The sequence below is a fragment of the Salvelinus namaycush genome, chromosome 15, assembly GCF_016432855.1.
Source record: "Salvelinus namaycush isolate Seneca chromosome 15, SaNama_1.0, whole genome shotgun sequence".
Classification (NCBI taxonomy): domain Eukaryota; kingdom Metazoa; phylum Chordata; class Actinopteri; order Salmoniformes; family Salmonidae; genus Salvelinus; species Salvelinus namaycush.
Genome location: NC_052321.1, coordinates 709,836 through 734,043, shown reverse-complemented (window position 1 = coordinate 734,043; position 24,208 = coordinate 709,836). Strand labels below are relative to the sequence as shown.

Here is a 24,208-nt window from a genome sequence, read left to right as displayed (position 1 = left end):
ATTGTTATATTTTGAGGCTAATCCCTTTTGACTTGTGCGCTGGTGTTTATTTTTCTGAAGTACCTGAAGACCGAGGGAGTTATGTGGTGGTGCGTTTAATTTGACATGCTTAGCTGGTTCTAGAGGAACCGTGTGACTAAGAAACCAACAAGGGAACTAAGAGAGCTTTTTACATTAAAACATACACGCTTTAAATGATTCCTTTAATATTTACATTAAAACATACACGCTTTAAATGATTCCTTTAATATTTGCATTAAAACATACACGCTATAAATGATTCCTTTAATATTTACATTAAAACATACACGCTTTAAATGATTCCTTTAATATTTACATTAAAACATACACGCTTTAAATGATTCCTTTAATATTTACATTAAAACATACACGCTTTAAATGATTCCTTTAATATTTACATTAAAACATACACGCTTTAAATGATTCCTTTAATATTTACATTAAAACATACACGCTTTAAATGATTCCTTTAATATTTACATTAAAACATACACGCTTTAAATTATTCCTTTAATATTTACATTAAAACATACACGCTTTAAATGATTCCTTTAATATTTACATTGAAACATGCACGCTTTAAATGATTCCTTTAATATTTGATTCGAAGATGCATGTCTCTGTCTGCAACTTGTTTGCTATGCATGTGAGAAGTTCATTGGGAGATTCAAAGAGCTAGAGCATCTTATCTCATCTCAATGCTTTCAGCACGGTGGCACCACAGCTCCAACAAGGTGTGTCTGCTCTTCCGCATGTATGACTTCATAACTGTCACCTATTCATGAACAGATTGCCTATCTTCTAGTCTATTGTCATTGCAGCTCTAGTTTGTGTGTGTGTGTGTGTGTGTGTGTGTGTGTGTGTGTGTGTGTGTGTGTGTGTGTGTGTGTGTGTGTGTGTGTGTGTGTGTGTGTCCATACACACGTCTGTGCTTGCGGTATTCAAATGCATTTGTTAATGTCTTTGTTTATGTCTGCCCAAAATACTATTCATTATGTTGAGAAGGTGTCATTTGTGATTGATCGAAAACAGTAGGTCACAATGAAAGAGACAATTCATTATGAAGTTTCACAATAGATTTCTTGGCAGGCTGTTTTATTTGAAAGAAAGACTAAAATGAAAAGCCGTAGTGATAGACAGTACTGTACAACAGAGTGCACAGGTATGACAGAATCTACTCACACAGCATTGGTCTGGTCTAGCGACTGCCAGCTCTGCGTTGCACGTGATGCCTTGCAGGTGGGGATTTGATCCCCAGTCCAGTCTTTTCTGTCTGCACTCCCCTACCTCTGTCCCACCCTCTAATTTAACCTGTCTGTTACTATAACAACAAAATATGAAAGACAAGAAAAATTGCCATAAATTGAAGTGGACTCTTGTCCTGTGTTAAATTCCTTCCAGCCCAATGAAGTAAATCTATCTGTTAAAAACCACAGTTTACAACTGCTCAAAGAAACGGCACGATGCCACTTACGACTGTCAGTCAGGCTGATGGAACTCGTAAAGTCTTCCATAAAGATGTGTTCCCGCGACAACAGAGGCAGCTGTTCTGGAGGACGTTGGTGCTTAGTGTAAAATGTATAACCCCCTCACCATGTGGTGATTCACTACATTGTAAATCAGAAATGGATGGGGTGTTCACTACTCTGAGACATTGTAAACCTGGGCTGGATGGGGTGTTCACTACTCTGAGACATTGTAAACCTGGGCTGGATGGGTTGTTCACTACTCTGAGACATTATAAACCTGGGCTGGATGGGGTGTTCACTACTCTGAGACATTGTAAACCTGGGCTGGATGGGGTGTTCACTACTCTGAGACATTGTAAACCTGGGCTGGATGGGGTGTTCACTACTCTGAGACATTGTAAACCTGGACTGGATGGGGTGTTCACTACTCTGAGACATTGTAAACCTGGACTGGATGGGGTGTTCACTACTCTGAGACATTGTAAACCTGGGCTGGATGGGGTGTTCACTACTCTGAGACATTGTAAACCTGGGCTGGATGGGGTGTTCACTACTCTGAGACATTGTAAACCTGGGCTCGATGGGGTGTTCACTACTCTGAGACATTGTAAATCAGAAATGGATGGGGTGTTCACTACTCTGAGACATTGTAAACCTGGACTGGATGGGGTGTTCACTACTCTGAGACATTGTAAACCTGGGCTGGATGGGGTGTTCACTACTCTGAGACATTGTAAACCTGGGCTGGAGGGTTGTTCACTACTCTGAGACATTGTAAACCTGGGCTGGATGGGGTGTTCACTACTCTGAGACATTGTAAACCTGGGCTGGATGGGGTGTTCACTACTCTGAGACATTGTAAACCTGGGCTGGATGGGGTGTTCACTACTCTGAGACATTGTAAACCTGGGCTGGATGGGGTGTTCACTACTCTGAGACATTGTAAACCTGGACTGGATGGGGTGTTCACTACTCTGAGACATTGTAAACCTGGGCTGGATGGGGTGTTCACTACTCTGAGACATTGTAAACCTGGGCTGGATGGGGTGTTCACTACTCTGAGACATTGTAAACCTGGACTGGATGGGGTGTTCACTACTCTGAGACATTGTAAACCTGGGCTGGAGGGTTGTTCACTACTCTGAGACATTGTAAACCTGGGCTGGATGGGTTGTTCACTACTCTGAGACATTATAAACCTGGGCTGGATGGGGTGTTCACTACTCTGAGACATTGTAAACCTGGGCTGGATGGGGTGTTCACTACTCTGAGACATTGTAAACCTGGGCTGGATGGGGTGTTCACTACTCTGAGACATTGTAAACCTGGACTGGATGGGGTGTTCACTACTCTGAGACATTGTAAACCTGGGCTGGATGGGGTGTTCACTACTCTGAGACATTGTAAACCTGGGCTGGATGGGGTGTTCACTACTCTGAGACATTGTAAACCTGGGCTGGATGGGTTGTTCACTACTCTGAGACATTGTAAACCTGGGCTGGAGGGTTGTTCACTACTCTGAGACATTGTAAACCTGGGCTGGATGGGTTGTTCACTACTCTGAGACATTGTAAACCTGGGCTGGATGGGGTGTTCACTACTCTGAGACATTGTAAACCTGGGCTGGAGGGTTGTTCACTACTCTGAGACATTGTAAACCTGGGCTGGATGGGTTGTTCACTACTCTGAGACATTATAAACCTGGGCTGGATGGGGTGTTCACTACTCTGAGACATTGTAAACCTGGGCTGGATGGGGTGTTCACTACTCTGAGACATTGTAAACCTGGGCTGGAGGGTTGTTCACTACTCTGAGACATTGTAAACCTGGGCTGGATGGGGTGTTCACTACTCTGAGACATTGTAAACCTGGGCTGGATGGGGTGTTCACTACTCTGAGACATTGTAAACCTGGGCTGGATGGGGTGTTCACTACTCTGAGACATTGTAAACCTGGACTGGATGGGGTGTTCACTACTCTGAGACATTGTAAACCTGGGCTGGATGGGGTGTTCATTACTCTGAGACATTGTAAACCTGGACTGGATGGGGTGTTCACTACTCTGAGACATTGTAAACCTGGGCTGGATGGGGTGTTCACTACTCTGAGACATTGTAAACCTGGGCTGGATGGGGTGTTCACTACTCTGAGACATTGTAAACCTGGACTGGATGGGGTGTTCATTACTCTGAGACATTGTAAACCTGGACTGGATGGGGTGTTCACTACTCTGAGACATTGTAAACCTGGGCTGGATGGGGTGTTCACTACTCTGAGACATTGTAAACCTGGGCTGGATGGGGTGTTTAAAGGAGGACTCCCAGGCTGCTTCCTGGTTCTCCACCTTTCTCCCTAAATGTGCACATCCAGTCATGAATTAAAAAATATTAGATTGGTCTAAATATTGGGGGGATTTTCCACCATTTTGTCAATCCATGACTGGAAGTGAGCAAGTGCATACTTAGGGAGAATAGTGGATAATCATGACGTAGCCCCAGTCTCTCTAGGGGTTGCCTTCACCTGTCATTACTCCAGAATCACACAAACTAGTATCCAGCTAAGTGAGGGTGAACTAGCATACAGCTAAGTGAGGGTGAACTAGCATACAGCTAAGTAAGGGCAAACTAGCATACAGCTAAGTGAGGGCAAACTAGCATACAGCTAAGTGAGGGCAAACTAGCATCCAGCTAATTGAGGGCAAACTAGCATTCAGCTAAGTGAGGGCAAACTAACATCCAGCTAAGTGAGGGCAAACTAGCATACAGCTAAGTGAGGGCCAACTAGCATCCAGCTAAGTGAGGGCCAACTAGCATCCAGCTAAGTGAGGGCAAACTAGCATCCAGCTAAGTGAGGGCAAACTAGCATCCAGCTAAGTGAGGGCCAACTAGCATCCAGCTAAGTGAGGGCCAACTAGCATACAGCTAATTGAGGGCGAACTAGCATCCAGCTAATTGAGGGCAAACTAGCATCCAGCTAAGTGAGTGCAAACTAGCATCCAGCTAAGTGAGGGCCAACTAGCATACAGCTAAGTGAGGGCAAGCTTGGGTGAATCTCAATTGTATTTCCTTGATCGAGGCAAAGAGGACACGAGGAATCAAGGAAATTTAATTGAGATGCACCCCTTGTCTCAACTTTTTGGAGAATGCTGTTCAATCCAGGCCGACTGTGTCCGGTCTGGAGCATGAAGTCACGAGCTCTGCTGGTCAGCTACTGCATAGCAACCTAGCGGTGCCAAAAGCCCTGGTCTGCCCTAAATTATGATCACCTGAATGGGCAAAAAATATATACTGAACAAAAATATAAACGTAACATGTGAAGTGTTGGTCCCATGTTTCATGTGCTGAAATAAAATATTTCTCTCAAGTTTGTTTACATCCCTGTTAGTGAGCATTTCTCCATTCCCAAGATAATCCCTCCAACTGCGGTGAAGAATTAATTTTTATTTTACCCTTATTTTACCAGTTAAGTTGTTGAAAGAAGAAGCTGATTACGCAGCATGATTATTACACAGGTGCACCTTGTGCTGGGGACAATATAAGGCCACTCTAAAATGGTGCCGTTTTGTCACACAACACAATGCCACAGATGTCTCAAGTTGCCAGAGAATTTAATGTTAATACCACATGTAACCACGCCAGCCCAGGACCTCTACATCCGGCTTCTCCAGCTGCGGGATCGTCTGAGGGGGGGGGGGGGGGGGGGTGCTGATGAGTATAAAGCCCTTTTTATGGGAGAGTGATGCTACGCTACTAGCCTCATTTCATTGATGTCTTTTTTTATTTAACTAGGCAAGTCAGTGAAGAACAAATTCTTATTTACAATGACAGCTTAGGAACAGTGGGTTAACTGTCTTGTTCAGGGGCAGAATGACACATTTTTACCTTGTCAGCTCAGGGATTGAATCCACCAACCTTTCGGTTACTGGCCCAACACTCTAACCACTAGGCTACCTGCTGCCCCTATATCCATCCCAAGACAACTCCGACCTCACGTATCAAACAAGCCATTCATTTTTTTTTTTTTTTAAATTGACGCTCATTGACCTCCATAAAAAATCTCCTTGCATGGTGAGCAAAACAACAACAAAAAAACCCTGCTGGAGGGAAACAGATTTTCCACCGAGTTGGGCCTCTCTCTTCCTCTTCCTCTCTGGTGCCTTTCAGCCCCATTCAGCAATATGTCTCGCTTCAAATTCAAATACTTCAAGCGCCATCGGGAGTTTTTCATAGGAATACGTAGATGACTTCAGTAGATATCACTCTCTACTGGTTGTAATGTCTATGGTTAAATCAGATCTAACTTTATGGTAGCCGACTAAACTCAACTCCACGATATACAATGGAGTTGAGCGGCGACTAGTGTGGGCCGACTGGGAGCTCTGGCGTATTTTATAAAAACCTACTGATTTCAGCACCAAAAGAATAGCACACAATTACACAAGACATTGTTTAGTCGGCTGACTTTATGGTAGATGGGACGAAGATCATATAACCAAGTGGAGGCTGTAGTGATGGTTGCCATTCCTTGCAAAATATGGAATCCATTCAAATGTATCCTATTAGTTTCCTTTCATCTTGCGTTCAGAATGTGGACCAGTAGGAATTTATTATAATGTGTCGAGTTTGGCCTATGTGCACTTGTAAAAAAAAGAAAGAAAAAAAGCATTGGAATTGATTATGATGATTTTCCAATAAAATATTCCTATGTGTTGTCTAGACGGGCCAGTCGAGGTGGTGGGAGCAAGAGATCCCCATGGAGGGAGCGATCGCCAAGGGCGAGCTGATCACCCACAACCTGACGGAGCTCATCAAGCCAGAGGCCTACCTGGTCCGCCTCACCCCCATCACACGCTTCGGGGAAGGAGACTCCACGGACAGAACCATCAGATACAGTGGTGAGCAGAAATCATTCTCTGTCTAGTTGTGCGGCCTGGACAGTGTATGATCACAATGCTCTATTGGGAGTTTATTGTACTGTACAAGATCAACTTGGCCTTCAGCACTGTATGTTCTTCAGTGGGGACGAGCATGGCCTTGTATGCTCACAGTTCTACATTGTGTTCATGTATATTGTTGCATATTGTATTGTATTTTGTTGTATAGTGTACAGAATGACCCTCAGCATTGTACAGTAGAGAAAGAATGTTCTTCAATAAGGATGTACAGTTGAAGTCGGAAGTTAACATACACCTTAGCCAAATACATTTAAACTCCGTTTTTCACAATTCCTGACATTTAATCCTAGTAAAAATTCCCTGTCTTAGGTCAGTTAGGATCACCATTTTATTTTAAGAATGTGAAATGTCAGAATAATAGGAGAGAGAATGATTTATTTCAGCTTTTATTACTTTCATCACATTCCCAGTGGGTCAGAAGTTTACATACACTCAATTAGTATTTGGTAGCATTGCCTTTAAATTGTTTAACTTGGGTCAAACTTTTCGGGTAGCCTTCCACAAGCTTCCCACAATAAGTTGGGTGAATTCTGGCCCATTCCTCCTGACAGAGCTGGTGTAACTGAGTCAGGTTTGTAGGCCTCCTTGCTCACACACGTTTTTTTCAGTTCTTCCCACATATTTTCTATAGGATTGAGGTCAGGGCTTTGTGATGGCCACTCCAATACCTTGACTTTGTTGTCCTTAAGCCGTTTTGCCACAACTTTGGAAGTATGCTTGGTGTCATTGTCCATTTGGAAGACCCATTTGCGACCAAGCTTTAACTTCCTGCCTGATGTCTTGAGATGTTGCTTCAATATATCCACATACTTTTCCTGCCTCATGATGACATCTATTTTGTGATGTTCACCAGTCCCTCCTGCAGCAAAGCACCCCCACAACATGATGCTGCCACCCCCGTGCTTCAAGGTTGGGATGGTGTTCTTCAGCTTGCAAGCCTCCCCCTTTTCCCTCCAAACATAACGATGGTCATTATGGCCAAACAGTTCTATTTTTGTTTCATCAGACCAGAGGACATTTCTCCAAAAAGTACGATCTTTGTCCCCATGTGCAGTTGCAAACTGTAGTCTGGCTTTTTTATGGCAGTTTTGGAGCAGTGACTTCTACCTTGCTGAGCGGCCTTTCAGGTTATGTCGATATAGGACTCGTTTTACTGTGGATAAAGATACTTTTGTACCTGTTTCCTCCAGCATCTTCACAAGGTCCTTTCGCTGTTGTTCTGGGATTGATTTGCACTTTTCGCACCAAAGTACATTAGTCTCTAGGAGACAGAACGCGTCTCCTTCCTGAGCGGTATGACGGCTGTGTGGTCCCATGGTGTTTATACTTGCGTACTAAATACCTTCAGGCATTTGGAAATTGCTCCCAAGGATGAACCAGACTTGTGGAGGTCTACATTTTTTTTCCTGCAGTCTTGGTTGATTTCTTTTGATTTTCCCATGATGTCAAGCAAAGAGGCACTGAGTTTGAAGGTAGGCCTTGAAATACATCCACAGGTACACCTCCAATTGACTCAAATTACGTCAATTAGCCTATCAGAAGCTTCTAAAGCCATGTCATAATTTTCTGCAATTTTCCAAGCTGTTTAAAGGCACAGTCAACTTAGTATATGTAAACTTCTGATCCACTGGAATTGTGATACAGTGAATTATAAGTGAAATAATCGTCTGTCGTCTGTTCTTATTTTCAACGCCCATGATTTTGGAATGAGATGTTCGACGTCAACATACTTTTGATCATGTAGTGTATCACAGTAAGGGCCTCCCAGATGTTGACATATTTATATGGTAATAGGGACCCCTACTGGTTAGGAAAATACTGAATCATTAGATAGGTCACTGTCAGTACATTTGACAGAGCATTCTTATTTACAAGGAGGAAGTAAAGCAAAAAGAGATATGAATTTGTACCAGTGATGATTACACATTCAGAGATCCAGGCATAATTACATGAAAACATTCAGCTCCTCAACTTCGTCATCAAAAAGTGCCATTGTCACCGAGGGGGAGGTGGCAGACAGTATCAAGAGCCATCCAGGAAGGATTTCGGCTAAGAATACAAACGGAAAGGATTTTGAATGAAATGCAATTTGTATGTAGTTGGAAGGGTGAACTTTAATTTCCTGTCTGTTACTACTGGTGTTTCTGTAGACAAGGTTTCACACCAGAGAACAATCATTGTCTCATGTCTACTTTATTTCTTTATCCTTCACTATCATTTACTTTTTTTTGTATCAATCCATCCTTTTTTTTGGTACTTTCTTATGAAGGGAGTGAAAAGAGGCACTGAAAATGTCCTCCGCCAACACCTGTTCAACAAATCAACTCGTTTCAACAGGCTGCAGAATTAGAATTACAGCCTGAGCTTTGCTTCAGCTTCAACACAGTTGGAAGCCCTTGTAGTGCAGCACTGCAACACAAGACACGATACTGTCCAGGTTTTGAGTCCTCTCTCTTCCAAACTTGAATAGCCTGGGTCTATTCTAGTTCCAGCCTTTGAAATACACGTCTGCTACAAACCGTCAGCTGTCAGCCCTAGCCTGTGAAGTCTGCACGGACGCAGCCAGCCAACCAGCCATAGAAATACAACAGAACACAGTCTGATGGTGAGCTGCTCTGACTAGCAAACAAACACAACAGTTCACTGACCTTCTGCACTAATTAGATGCTTCCAGCCTATATTCTCTAATCATTTTTTCTCTGCAACCCAGGTGAGATGAGGAAATAGCAGCACTAGAGTGCTTTCCACCTATTATCTTGTTTTTAGGAGTATTCTATATATTCCATGTCAGAGGTCTGAAACTCCCTGCCCTCGTGCCACATAAGGCCTAGAACTAGTTTTTTTGTGGCCCACAGGCCTGGAATTTGAGATAGCTTATGCTATTTTACTGTGTTCCAGGAATGTTTATACTGTGTATATGTAATGACATGTTTGAGACCCTTATACTCGTCATAACATTATTTAGGCTTTATTCAACTCTCTAATTACAATTTATACAATCACTGAGGACATTGTGGTAAAATACAGTTAAAGTCGGAAGTTTACATACGCTTAGGTTGGAGTCATTAAAACTCATTTTTCAACCACTCCACAAATCTCTTGTTAACAAACTATAGTTTTGGCAAGTCGGTTAGGACATCTAATTTGTACATGACACAAGTCATTTTTCCAACAATTGTTTACAGACAGATTATTTCACTTGTATTTCACTTTATCACAATTCCAGTGGATCAGAAGTTTACATACACTAAGTTGACTGTGCCTTTAAACAGCTTGGAAAATTCCAGAAAATGATGTCATTGCTCTTAAAGTTTCTGATAGGCTAATTGACATAATTTGAGTCAATTGAAGGTGTACCTGTGGATGTATTTCAAGGCCTACCTTCAAACTCAGTGCCTCTTTGCTTGACATCACGGGGAAATCAAAATTAATCAGCCAAGATCTCAGAAAGAAATTGTAGACCTCCACAAGTCTGGTTCATCCTTGAGAGCAATTTCCAAATGCCTGAAGGTGCCACATTCATCTGTAGAAACAATAGTACGCAAGTATAAACACCATGGGACCACGCAGCCGTCATACCGCTCAGGAAGGAGACGCGTTCTGTCTCCTAGAGATGAACGTACTTTGGTGCGAAAAGTGCAAATCAATCCCAGAACAACAGCAAAGGACCTTATGAAGATGCTGGAGGAAACCGGTACAACGGTATCTATATCCACAATAAAACGAGTCCTATATCGACATAACCTGAAAGGCCACTCAGCAAGGAAGAAGACACTGCTCCAAAACCGCCATAAAAAAGCCAGACTATGGTTTGCAACTGCACATGGGGACAAAGATCGTACTTTTTGGAGAAATGTCTTCTGGTCTGATGAAACAAAAATAGAACTGTTTGGCCATAATGACAATCGTTATGTTTGGAGGACAAAGGGGGAGGCTTGCAAGCCGAAGCACACCATCCCAACCGTGAAGCACGGGGGTGGCAGCATCATGGTGCACATCACAAAATAGATGGCATCATGAGGCAGGAAAATTATGTGGATATATTGAAGCAACATCTCAAGACATCAGTCAGGAAGTTAAAGCTTGGTCGCAAATGGGTCTTCCAAATGGACAATGACCCCAAGCATACTTCCAAAGTTGTGGCAAAATATGGCTTAAGGACAACAAAGTCAAGGTATTGGAGTGGCCATCACAAAGCCCTGACCTCAATCCCGTAGAACATGTGTGGGCAGAACTGAAAAAGCATGTGTGAGGAAGGAGGCCTACAAACCCGACTCAGTTACACCAGCTCTGTCAGGAGGAATGGGCCAAAATTCACCCAACTTACTGTGGGAAGCTTGTGAAAGGCTACCTGAAACGTTAGACCCAAGTTAAACAATTTAAAGGCAATGCTACCAAATACTAATTGAGTGTATGTAATCTTCTGACCCACTGGGAATGTGATGAAATAAATAAATCATTCTCTCTACTATTATTCTGACATTTCACATTCTTAAAATAAAGTGGTGATTCTAACTGACCTAAGACAGGGATTTTTACTAGGATTAAATGTCAGGAATTGTGAAAAACTGAGTTTAAATGTATTTGGCTAAGGTGTATGTAAACTTCCGACTTCAACTGTATATGGTAAAAGATAACACTTGTTCTCAAATGTTAATTACTCAGTCGTCTCATATTATACAATAAAAGAGATGCTCTACACTCAATCACACACACACACACTGTCAACCCCACACACTCACAACATACACACCCAGACTGCAAGTGGATAGATATGAGAGAAAACATTTTTACACATTCACGTAAAATGACACTCAAATATTTACATATGTATTTTAATCCCCCAGTGATACAACATTGTATATAAATAATTTATCGGACAACTAACAGATGATTCCTCCAAATCTATCTCCCTCTGCATGAGTTGTGTCAAGATTGCCAAAGTTACCTCCAAGTTAATAATAACATCTTTTTTTGTGTGTGTTTTTGTTCATTTTTTAAAACCAGAATCATGATAGTGTACAATCACTCCTGTTTGACATCTGAGTGCCTTGAAAAAAATGTTTGGTTACACTTAATACCTGTGTATATCTACATACCCCGGGAATACGGTATGCCGCCCAAGCCTTTTAAATACTAGCAGTGCACTTGCTGATTCTAACGAGCAGTGGCACGGCGTACAACTGTCCTCTGGATAACAGCTGTGGCTGAGGACATGCCAGCCACTTCAGTTTGATACACTGGATTGGGTTTCGTGTTGGTGTTAAGAGTTAGTTACAGTATATGTTTTTTCTATGAGCAACTTTGGTCTCAAGAATCGTGTTCTCTTCTCCATAAATATTGTACAGCAGCTGTTTGAGAAAGAAAACAAGGATATTACTGAAGTGACGCCTACAGGAGAAAAGGAGAATGTACAAAAACATGTTTATGTAAATACCTTTTCTGATATAGGCTTATGAAAATGTGTGTCCGTGCAACTAAGTCCTCCAGATATGCATGCTACCGTACACAACGAGCAAAAGAGACATGCGGAAATTCGAATGTGTATTTAACGATGTTGACTAAATGTTGTGCCTCCCTGCCTACTGCTTCCCTGCCTGCGCAGTGCTTGTGGTCTATCTAGGTACTGAGTGCACAGAGACCCTATCAATTAGAGTCAGTACTAATGCAGAGCATGTTTCCAAGCTAGCAGCATCTGCTCCTCTCCACCAAGGCGACCTCCTCCTCCTCACTGAAGTTGAGAACAGCTGGGTGGTTTAGTAGTGGGGAAATGGAACCTCCCGATGCATAATTGCGGCTCAGAATAGGGAAAACTATGGAGAAAAAGGCCCATAATGAACATCTGATGCGATTCGCCACAAACCACCAACCCACTCCTTCGTATTATACAGTTTCCCAAATTACAATAATTTGATGCAGTCGCAGGCATTTTCAGATTTTAATCCTCAATGAATCAATTGGTGGTTCTCTATACAATTGCTAAATGGGATCATTTCTCTGCATTTCCATTTTTTTGACAGATCTCTCTTCAACAATAGTAGCTTTTTCTCTTGAACATCTGTTGTTGTTGTGTTTTCTGATGTTAAAAAAAAAAAAAAAAAAATCATTCTGTTCATATCTGACCATTTATCGGTAGCCAATGGGACGGATGCCTCTGGCTGCACCTTTGTTGGGCCGGGCTGATCTGTTACATCATCAAATGGGACACACGGTTTACTCTAGTTCAGACATCTCACCGTGAAGTTTACAGCCTGAATACATCTCCCAAACTCCTATTTTGCTTGAAGAATACTCTCTCTACAGGTTAGGCTCTGGAAGTTTATTGGTTGAAATTGGGATACATTTCAGGTCAGCTATCTCCACTGCAAATTGTTTGGAAACCTCTACCCAGCATGCAGTTCTGCCCTCATTGGGTTTAGGAAAGGACTCAGCCACAGTTCCTGGCGAGCACAGATAGGGAAGGTGGTGAATTAAATGAAGGAAGATGCAGGTCTGTATAGTTTACCTGAGTCTTGTGCTTCCTCTCTTCCATTAGCCCTCTGCAGCCCATAAGCCCTCTCTCTCTCCGGAGTAACCTAACCCTAACCCTCTCTCCCTCCGGATGATAAGAGGGGTTGATGGCATGGCCTCACTACTCCCTCGTACTCCGCCTCAAATTAGACTGCAGGGACAAACAAAGTAGTTCTTCCTTTTTAGATTTCCCCACGGCTCTTTTATACAGAGTAGGGATGAAATCTTAGACGCAGCCTTTCCTTTCAGAAGTTTGAACTCCTAAATGATTCAAGTGTCTTTTGTTTTCTCTTTCAGCTCCAGTCAACCCTCACTTGAGTAAGTATCAGTCCTATGAATGGACTCCCTAACCCATGGCAGTTTGATATTTAATAAGACAAGCCAACCATAATGTTTTAATTAACAATGGCCAGAGATGAAGAAAAGGTAGGGTTTTTATGTTATACACCATTTTTATGGTATACACAGTTTATTCATATTAATTATCCATCGCAATACACAGGTCCTTAATAATGTCAAAAATGAAATATTTCCTATTAATACCGTGTTCATAATGCAATATAAGCACATTTCATAATCGTCAATAAGATGTTTGAAAATGCATAAAGTCTATCTCAGTAGTATCTAAGCTATAAGACTCCTGAACAGCTAATCAAAGGGCTACCAAGACCCCTCTTTTACGCTGTTGCTACTCTCTGTTTATTATCTATGCATAGTCACTTTAACTCTACCTACATGTACATATTACCTCAATTACCTCGACTAACCGGTGCCCCCGCATATTGACTCTGTACCGGTATCCTCTGTATATGTAACGGCGGCCTTCCCTCTCTTCACTAGAAGAGGGGGTGAAACAGGGATCGGACCAACACGCAGCGTAGCCAGTGCTCAACATGTTTAATTAACAAAAACTACAGTGAACACTAAACAAATACAAAATAACAAAAGTGGCAAACCGATACAGACCTATCTGGTGCAGAATACAAACACAGAGACAGGAAACAACCACCCACAATCCCCAACACTAAACAAGCCACCTATATATGATTCTCAATCAGGGACAACGATTGACAGCTGTCTCTGATTGAGAACCATATTAGGCTGAACACAGAAACAGACGAACTAGACACACAACATAGAATTCCCACCCAGCTCACGTCCTGACCAACACTAAACAAGCAAAACACATAAGACCTCTGGTCAGGACGTTACAGTATATAGCCGCTCTATTGTTATTTTACTGCTTCTGTTTGTTACTTTTATCTTCAATTTTTTACTTATCTATTTTTTACGTAAGACTTTTTTTTCTTAAAACTTCTTAAAGTGTTGTTGGTTATGGGCTTGTAGGTAAGCATTTCACTGTCAGGTCTACCTGTTGTATTCGGCTGATGTGACAAATCAAATTTGATTTGGACTGGCTGATGCTAGCATCGTTTAAATTAAAAGACATTTGTAACGAACTAAATCTTACTCAACTAATAACTATACCTACCCGTCCTAATCCCAAAGACCCCCCCAAAAATCTACATTTAATAGGCCTTATCTTAATAAATACACCTCACAAATATATAGCTAGTGGGTTATTTGCAAATCAGTGACCACTGCCCTATTGCATGTATCAGAGATACTAGGCTAAAAAAAACTATAATTCTAAAGAGAAACTATAAACACTTCTCAGAGCAAGCCTTTATCCATGACCTTTATCCATGACCTTTATCCATGACCTTTATTATTCAGAGCCTTTATCCATGACCTTTATTACTCAGAGCCTTTATCCATGACCTTTATCCATGACCTTTATTACTCAGAGCCTTTATCCATGACCTTTATTACTCAGAGCCTTTATCCATGACCTTTATTACTCAGAGCCTTTATCCATGACCTTTATCCATGACCTTTATTACTCAGAGCCTTTATCCATGAGCTTTATCCATGACCTTTATTACTCAGAGCCTTTATCCATGATCTTTATCCATGACCTTTATTACTCAGAGCCTTTATCCATGACCTTTATCCATGACCTTTATTATTCAGAGCCTTTATCCATGACCTTTATCCATGACCTTTATTATTCAGAGCCTTTATCCATGACCTTTATTATTCAGAGCCTTTATCCATGACCTTTATTACTCAGAGCCTTTATCCATGACCTTTATTATTCAGAGCCTTTATCCATGACCTGTATTATTCAGAGCTTTTATCCATGACCTTTATTACTCAGAGCCTTTATCCATGACCTTTATCCATGACCTTTATCCATGACCTTTATTATTCAGAGCCTTTATCCATGACCTTTATTACTCAGAGCCTTTATCCATGACCTTTATCCATGACCTTTATTACTCAGAGCCTTTATCCATGACCTTTATCCATGACCTTTATTACTCAGAGCCTTTATCCATGAGCTTTATCCATGACCTTTATTACTCAGAGCCTTTATCCATGATCTTTATCCATGACCTTTATTACTCAGAGCCTTTATCCATGACCTTTATCCATGACCTTTATTATTCAGAGCCTTTATCCATGACCTTTATCCATGACCTTTATTATTCAGAGCCTTTATCCATGACCTTTATTATTCAGAGCCTTTATCCATGACCTTTATTACTCAGAGCCTTTATCCATGACCTTTATTATTCAGAGCCTTTATCCATGACCTGTATTATTCAGAGCTTTTATCCATGACCTTTATTACTCAGAGCCTTTATCCATGACCTTTATCCATGACCTTTATCCATGACCTTTATTATTCAGAGCCTTTATCCATGACCTTTATTACTCAGAGCCTTTATCCATGACCTTTATCCATGACCTTTATTACTCAAAGCCTTTATCCATGACCTTTATTACTCAGAGCCTTTATCCATGACCTTTATTACTCAGAGCCTTTATCCATGACCTTTATCCATGACCTTTATTACTCAGAGCCTTTATCCATGACCTTTATCCATGACCTTTATTACTCAGAGCCTTTATCCATGATCTTTATCCATGACCTTTATTACTCAGAGCCTTTATCCATGACCTTTATCCATGACCTTTATTATTCAGAGCCTTTATCCATGACCTTTATTATTCAGAGCCTTTATCCATGACCTTTATTACTCAGAGCCTTTATCCATGACCTTTATTATTCAGAGCTTTTATCCATGACCTTTATTACTCAGAGCCTTTATCCATGACCTTTATCCATGACCTTTATTACCCAGAGCCTTTATCCATGACCTTTATTTTTCAGAGCCTTTATCCATGACCTTTATTATTCAGAGCCTTTATCCATGACCTTTATTACTCAGAGCCTTTATCCATGACCTTTATTACTCAGAGCCTTTATCCATGACCTTTATTACTCAGAGCCTTTATCCATGACCTTTATTACTCAGAGCCTTTATCCATGACCTTTATTATTCAGAACCTTTATCCATGACCTTTATCCATGACCTTTATTACTCAGAGCCTTTATCCATGACCTTTATTATTCAGAACCTTTATCCATGACCTTTATCCATGATCTTTATTACTCAGAGCCTTTATCCATGACCTTTATTACTCAGAGCCTTTATCCATGACCTTTATTATTCAGAGCCTTTATCCATGACCTTTATCCATGACCTTTATCCATGACCTTTATTACTCAGAGCCTTTATCCACGACCTTTATTACTTAGAGCCTTTATCCATGACCTTTATTATTCAGAGCCTTTATCCATGACCTTTATCCATGACCTTTATTACTCAGAGCCTTTATCCATGACCTTTATCCATGACCTTTATTATTCAGAACCTTTATCCATGACCTTTATTACTCAGAGCCTTTATCCATGACCTTTATTACTCAGAGCCTTTATCCATGACCTTTATTATTCAGAACCTTTATCCATGACCTTTATTACTCAGAGCCTTTATCCATGACCTTTATTACTCAGAGCCTTTATCCATGACCTTTATTATTCAGAGCCTTTATCCATGACCTTTATCCATGACCTTTATTATTCAGAACCTTTATCCATTACCTTTATTACTCAGAGCCTTTATCCATGACCTTTATCCATGACCTTTATTATTCAGAACCTTTATCCATTACCTTTATTACTCAGAGCCTTTATCCATGACCTTTATCCATGACCTTTATTATTCAGAGCCTTTATCCATGACCTTTATTATTCAGAGCCTTTATCCATGACCTTTATTACTCAGAGCCTTTATCCATGACCTTTATTACTCAGAGCCTTGATCCATGACCTTTATCCATGACCTTTATTATTCAGAGCTTTTATCCATGACCTTTATCCATGACCTTTATTACTCAGAGCCTTTATCCATGACCTTTATTACTCAGAGCCTTTATCCATGACCTTTATTATTCAGAGCCTTTATCCATGACCTTTATCCATGACCTTTATTATTCAGAGCCTTTATCCATGACCTTTATTATTCAGAGCCTTTATCCATGACCTTTATTACTCAGAGCCTTTATCCATGACCTTTATTACTCAGAGCCTTTATCCATGACCTTTATTATTCAGAGCCTTTATCCATGACCTTTATTACTCAGAGCCTTTATCCATGACCTTTATTACTCAGAGCCTTTATCCATGACCTTTATTACTCAGAGCCTTTATCCATGACCTTTATCCATGACCTTTATTACTCAGAGCTTTTATCCATGACCTTTATTATTCAGAGCCTTTATCCATGACCTTTATTACTCAGAGCCTTTATCCATGACTTTTATTACTCAGAGCCTTTATCCATGACCTTTATTACTCAGAGCCTTTATCCATGACCTTTATTACTCAGAGCCTTTATCCATGACCTTTATTACTCAGAGCCTTTATCCATGACCTTTATTATTCAGAGCCTTTATCCATGACCTTTATCCATGACCTTTATTATTCAGAGCTTTTATCCATGACCTTTATTACTCAGAGCCTTTATCCATGACCTTTATTATTCAGAGCTTTTATCCATGACCTTTATTACTCAGAGCTTTTATCCATGACCTTTATTATTCAGAGCCTTTATCCATGACCTTTATTATTCAGAGCCTTTATCCATGACCTTTATTACTCAGAGCCTTTATCCATGACCTTTATCCATGACCTTTATTATTCAGAGCCTTTATCCATGACCTTTATTATTCAGAGCTTTTATCCGTAAACTGCATAATTAGCGTTCTCTTTCTTTTCATACACTTTTACCTTCATGGCTGATAAACACGCCCCGTTAAAGCGACTTAGGGTAAAAAAATCAAACTAATCCTTGGTTCTCCTGTGATTTGAAAATCCTTTTCCTGCAAAAGAATCAAGCATGGGCCTTGGCGAGGAAAACTGGTGAAACAGTTGATTGGCTGCTTTTTAGGCAATTGAGAAATAAATAGACCGGAAGAATAAAAAAAGGCAAGATCTAGGTATTTTCTTGATGCTATGACAGAGTCTGCTGGGGATCCCGCTAAATTCTGGAAAACTGTTAACTCACTTAAACGAGGAAACTCATTGACTTTCCCTGCCGAAGCAAATTACATCGGAATCTGGGATCATCATTGACGAACTGAAATGTGTGGTGTTTTTAATAAGCATTTTATTTCTGCTGGTTTTCTTTTTGAAAGAAAAAATGGCAAACATGATCCTGACCGGTCTATTGTTTCAGCCCCTCGGCCTTCAGCTGATGTGGAAAACAGTAAGCCGGTTTTTAATTTTCAAAAAATCACAGAAGATGAGGTCTTATCTGCACTATCTGCTATAGATTCTAAGAAATCGTTAGGCGGTGACAATCTGGATCCATATTTACTCAAGTGTGCGGCACCTATTATTGTTAGTGCAGTGACGCATATCTTTAATCAAACATTAGTGATAGGAAAGATTCCTAAAGCTTGGAAAACAGCTTTTGTTTTAACACTCCTCAAGGGAGGTGATGGTAGTGAATTGGTTAATTATCAGCCCGTCTCTAAGCTCTCCTGTTTGGCAAAAATTCTAGAGGCATTGGTGAATAAGCAACTACAATCTTTTTTAACTGTTAACAATACTCTTTCTAGCAATCAATCTGGCTTCAGACCTAAACACAGTACCACTACGGCCACTGTACGTGTTGTAAATTATATTACTAATGCCCTAGATAATAGAAAGTACTGTGCCGTCTCGTTCATAGATTTGTCTAAAGCTTTTGACACTGTAGACCATGCAATACTTTTGGGTAAGCTGTCGTTAATAGGACTAAGGATAGAAGTCAGGCTGTTAGAGTCAACGACATCCAGTCCGAGCCATTGGAGTTGGTTAAAGGGGTCCCACAAGGTTCTATACTTGGTCCATTACTGTTCACTCTCTACATAAACAATATCGGTGATGAGATAAGAAATTGTAAAATTCATTTATATGCCGATGACACTGTCATGTACTCAATGCTTGGTCAGCCGTTGAAGCGATAATCACAATTGGAGACAGATTTTAAGATATAACAAGGGTCTTTTATACAGCTGAAACTTGTTTTAAATGCAAAGAAAACACATTTTATATTTTTTAATAGGTTCAAAAAGTTGGTTGAAAATACACTTGCACTTACGAGCTTAGATGGCTCTCGAATTAATCAGGTCTCTGCATATAAATACTTAGGGATATGGTTGGCTGATAAACTGTCTTTTAAAATGCATGTTGACGAACTTCGTAAACGGCGGAAAATCAAGCTAGACTTCCTCTATAGAAACAGGATATGTTTGTCCCCTACAAATAGAAGACAAATTGTGCAAGCTACTTTTATGGCTGTTCTAGATTATGTGGATATTATCTACATGCATGCTACGGCATCAACACTTAAATCGCTGGATGCTACTTATCATTTGGCACTTAGGTTTATTACGAGTGCTAGCTACAGAACTCACCACTGTGTTTTATCTCAAAATGTGGGTTGGACTTCGCTGTCCGTGAGACAAGAACAACATGCATGCATGTCAACATGTCTATAAAGCACTTCTGAATAAACAACCTTCTTATTTATCATCACTCATCAATATTAGAGTTATAATTCCTAAAACCAGGTCTCAACATGGATTACACTTGAGGCCCATGTGATTTCCACAGAGTTGGGTATAGCTGCCTTTTCCTGTCCTCCTTGCCTATGGAATAGCCTGCAGACTAAACTTAAACTTGAGACACTTGTCCCCCTTGCCCATTTTAAACATTTATTGGAGGATTTTTATTTTTGTATTGCTTGTAACTGCTTCGGGTAATGCAAGTTCGTGTGCTGTTAGGGGAATAACCTGTGTGTAAATGTAACAATCTGCTGCTGTATTTTTTTGTTATCTGTGATCGTTTTGTTTGTCTTGTGTAGTTTCCTAATCATTGTACCTAAACTGTATGTGTAAACATGTATACGCAGGGCCCAGCTGTAAAAGAGACTTGGTCTCAGTCTGTGTTCCTTGTTGAAATAAAGGTATAATAATAATTAGTTTTAAATGTCTTCTCTGTGTGTCCTCCCCATCAGGAGAGTTCCAGTGCAGCTTTGAGGACGAGGCTGTGTGTATGTTCACCCAGGACAAGACGGATGACTTTGACTGGACCCGACACAGTGCCGCCACCAGAGACACCAAGTACACGCCCAACACCGGGCCCAGCAGTGACCGAGTGGGCTCCAAGCAAGGTTAGCACACACACCAATGTACCTTTACATGCATGCACACTCTCACCAACACAACACTGTGCTCTCTATCGTTCAACCAATTTCTCCATTCTGTTCTGCTCTCAAGTAGTTGTAGAGCACTGCACAGGCCTGAATTTTAAGCCCAAGCCCGCGACGCAACGTTCAGGCCCTACCCTACCCAGGACTGATTGCTTCTGCCAAATGTAAGGCCCTGAACTGCCCAAAACCCAAAATCAGAAATAACTTCCTCCATTAGTAAATCCATTAGCTGCTCCTCTCTGTCTGTCACTCACTCCCTGCGTACAGCTCGCTCTGCATGCGCTCTGCTCATGGCGGCTCTGTGAGTATCCATAGCAACGGCACCGCTTGGGCTGCTCTCCTCAATGAAGAGACATGAGAGAGAGAGCAGTTAGCTGTTAGCTACTTTTAGTCACTAGAATCCTACAAAACTCAAGAAACATTATTATTTTATGTTAAATAATCTCTCCTGTCTTGTATTTGAAGTACTTCTGACACCATTTTATGATTTTAGTCAGATATGACTGTACTGCAGCAGCAGAGCACATGCAAAATGTTAGTGATCAATTTAGTGATACCTCAGCCCTTCTCGTTCCCTAGTTATTGATGGAAAAAACAGGCCTTACTCACATCATGGTCAATGTAGTTGACATTGACCATGATGGTGTACAATGATGAGATGACATATCAGGAGGTCCAACTATAGTAAATAGTCATGTCGCTAAATCAAGTCGTTGATTATTTTCATAACGTTGGTAGTTTCTCAACTCTGGTCGCCAAATCTATAGTTGTCAAATGAATGGATTTCTACTTGTTTCTCCTTCCATTGAAAATGACTGATTTCTAGTTGTTAGGTCACAATTAGAATTGTTTGTTAGTGATGGCCTGACAGAAAACATAGAATAATTGTTGTTTGACACTGAAATGACAAAAGGACAACCTCAGTCTGTTGCTTTAGCCAGGCCAGTCAGTATACATGGGTGTTTATGTGGAAAACATTTCAAGGACATTTATGGATTGAAGAAATGGAAACCATGTTTTAAACAGTGTTTGAAATGTACTTCCTATTGTCTCCATGTTACCTACAGTACTGAAAACCATGCATACCATGCTATGGGATGTGAGACATGGGATGCCTTCCCGAATAGAATCAATAGATCTCTTTCTTAATACAGTATTTTCACAAAGCAACACAGAAGTCAACATAAAGAGTACAATACAATGCATTCTGTAACTCTGAGAAGGCCACTTCTGGGAAGTGTTCATGGTTCTTGCTGTGTACAGTGTCGCCATGGTGAGGAGGGAGGGTGGTTCTGATAGATTGTTTCTGGTGGTGAGCCTCCAGCAGGGCCGGGAGGTCAAGGACAGTGTTCAGGTTTTGTTAAATCGTCATATACACATGATCTACGTGAGCACACAGTGCAATGAAATGCTGACTTACAGGTTTACCTCTCAACAATGCAACAGCAATAAGTGAATAAAAGAGGATTTAAAAGCTCAATGAATGAAAAAAGGATAAACATTTAGCAAAACATATAATGCAAGAAGGCACACAAACAGATTGAAGTGCTGAAGGCTAGTAAATACAGCCAGTCTAGTTGAAGGCTAGTAAATACAGCCAGTCTAGTTGAAGGCTAGTAAATACAGCCAGGTTAGCTGAAGGCTAGTAAATACAGCCAGTTTAGCTGAAGGCTAGTAAATACAGCCAGTCTAGCTGAAGGCTAGTAAATACAGCCAGTCTAGCTGAAGGCTAGTAAATACAGCCAGTCTAGCTGAAGGCCAGTAAATACAGCCAGTCTAGCTGAAGGCTAGTAAATACAGCCAGTCTAGCTGAAGGCCAGTAAATACAGCCAGTCTAGCTGAAGGCTAGTAAATACAGCCAGTCTAGCTGAAGGCTAGTAAATACAGCCAGGTTAGCTGAAGGCTAGTAAATACAGCCAGTCTAGTTGAAGGCTAGTAAATACAGCCAGTTTAGCTGAAGGCTAGTAAATACAGCCAGTCTAGTTGAAGGCTAGTAAATACAGCCAGTCTAGCTGAAGGCTAGTAAATACAGCCAGTCTAGCTGAAGGCTAGTAAATACAGCCAGTCTAGTTGAAGGCTAGTAAATACAGCCAGTCTAGCTGAAGGCTAGTAAATACAGCCAGTCTAGCTGAAGGCTAGTAAATACAGCCAGTCTAGCTGAAGGGTAGTAAATACAGCCAGTCTAGCTGAAGGCTAGTAAATATAGCCAGTCTAGTTGAAGGCTAGTAAATACAGCCAGTTTAGCTGAAGGCTAGTAAATACAGCCAGGTTAGCTGAAGGCTAGTAAATACAGCCAGTCTAGCTGAAGGCTAGTAAATACAGCCAGTCTAGCTGAAGGCTAGTAAATACAGCCAGGTTAGCTGAAGGCTAGTAAATACAGCCAGTTTAGCTGAAGGCTAGTAAATACAGCCAGTTTAGCTGAAGGCTAGTAAATACAGCCAGGTTAGCTGAAGGCTAGTAAATACAGCCAGGTTAGCTGAAGGCTAGTAAATACAGCCAGTCTAGCTGAAGGCTAGTAAATACAGCCAGTCTAGCTGAAGGCTAGTAAATACAGCCAGTCTAGTTGAAGGCTAGTAAATACAGCCAGTTTAGCTGAAGGCTAGTAAATACAGCCAGTCTAGCTGAAGGCTAGTAAATACAGCCAGTTTAGCTGAAGGCTAGTAAATACAGCCAGTTTAGCTGAAGGCTAGTAAATACAGCCAGTCTAGCTGAAGGCTAGTAAATACAGCCAGTTTAGCTGAAGGCTAGTAAATATAGCCAGTCTAGCTGAAGGCTAGTAAATACAGCCAGTCTAGCTGAAGGCTAGTAAATACAGCCAGTCTAGCTGAAGGCTAGTAAATACAGCCAGTCTAGCTGAAGGGTAGTAAATACAGCCAGTCTAGCTGAAGGCTAGTAAATATAGCCAGTCTAGCTGAAGGCTAGTAAATATAGCCAGTCTAGCTGAAGGCCAGTAAATACAGCCAGTCTAGTTGAAGGCTAGTAAATACAGCCAGTTTAGCTGAAGGCTAGTAAATACAGCCAGTCTAGCTGAAGGCTAGTAAATACAGCCAGTTTAGCTGAAGGCTAGTAAATACAGCCAGTTTAGCTGAAGGCTAGTAAATACAGCCAGGTTAGCTGAAGGCTAGTAAATACAGCCAGTCTAGCTGAAGGCTAGTAAATACAGCCAGTCTAGCTGAAGGCTAGTAAATACAGCCAGTTTAGCTGAAGGCTAGTAAATACAGCCAGTCTAGCTGAAGGCTAGTAAATACAGCCAGTCTAGTTGAAGGCTAGTAAATATAGCCAGTCTAGCTGAAGGCTAGTAAATATAGACAGTCTAGCTGAAGGCTAGTAAATACAGCCAGTCTAGCTGAAGGGTAGTAAATACAGCCAGTCTAGCTGAAGGCTAGTAAATATAGCCAGTCTAGCTGAAGGCTAGTAAATATAGCCAGTCTAGCTGAAGGCTAGTAAATATAGCCAGTCTAGCTGAAGGCTAGTAAATACAGCCAGTCTAGTTGAAGGCTAGTAAATATAGCCAGTCTAGCTGAAGGCCAGTAAATATAGCCAGTCTAGCTGAAGGCCAGTAAATACAGCCAGTCTAGTTG

General features: G+C 41.0%; 1 protein-coding gene across 1 annotated transcript in view; it reads left to right on the top strand.

Moving 5' to 3' along the window:
• mdga2a (MAM domain containing glycosylphosphatidylinositol anchor 2a) overlaps positions 1 to 24,208 on the top strand; it is a 199,796-nt gene that overhangs the window by 138,767 nt on the left and 36,821 nt on the right. Inside the window, 3 exon segments of the mRNA XM_039008768.1 lie at positions 6,207 to 6,384; positions 13,252 to 13,272; positions 20,433 to 20,588. Coding sequence (XP_038864696.1) covers positions 6,207 to 6,384; positions 13,252 to 13,272; positions 20,433 to 20,588 — 355 coding nt within the window.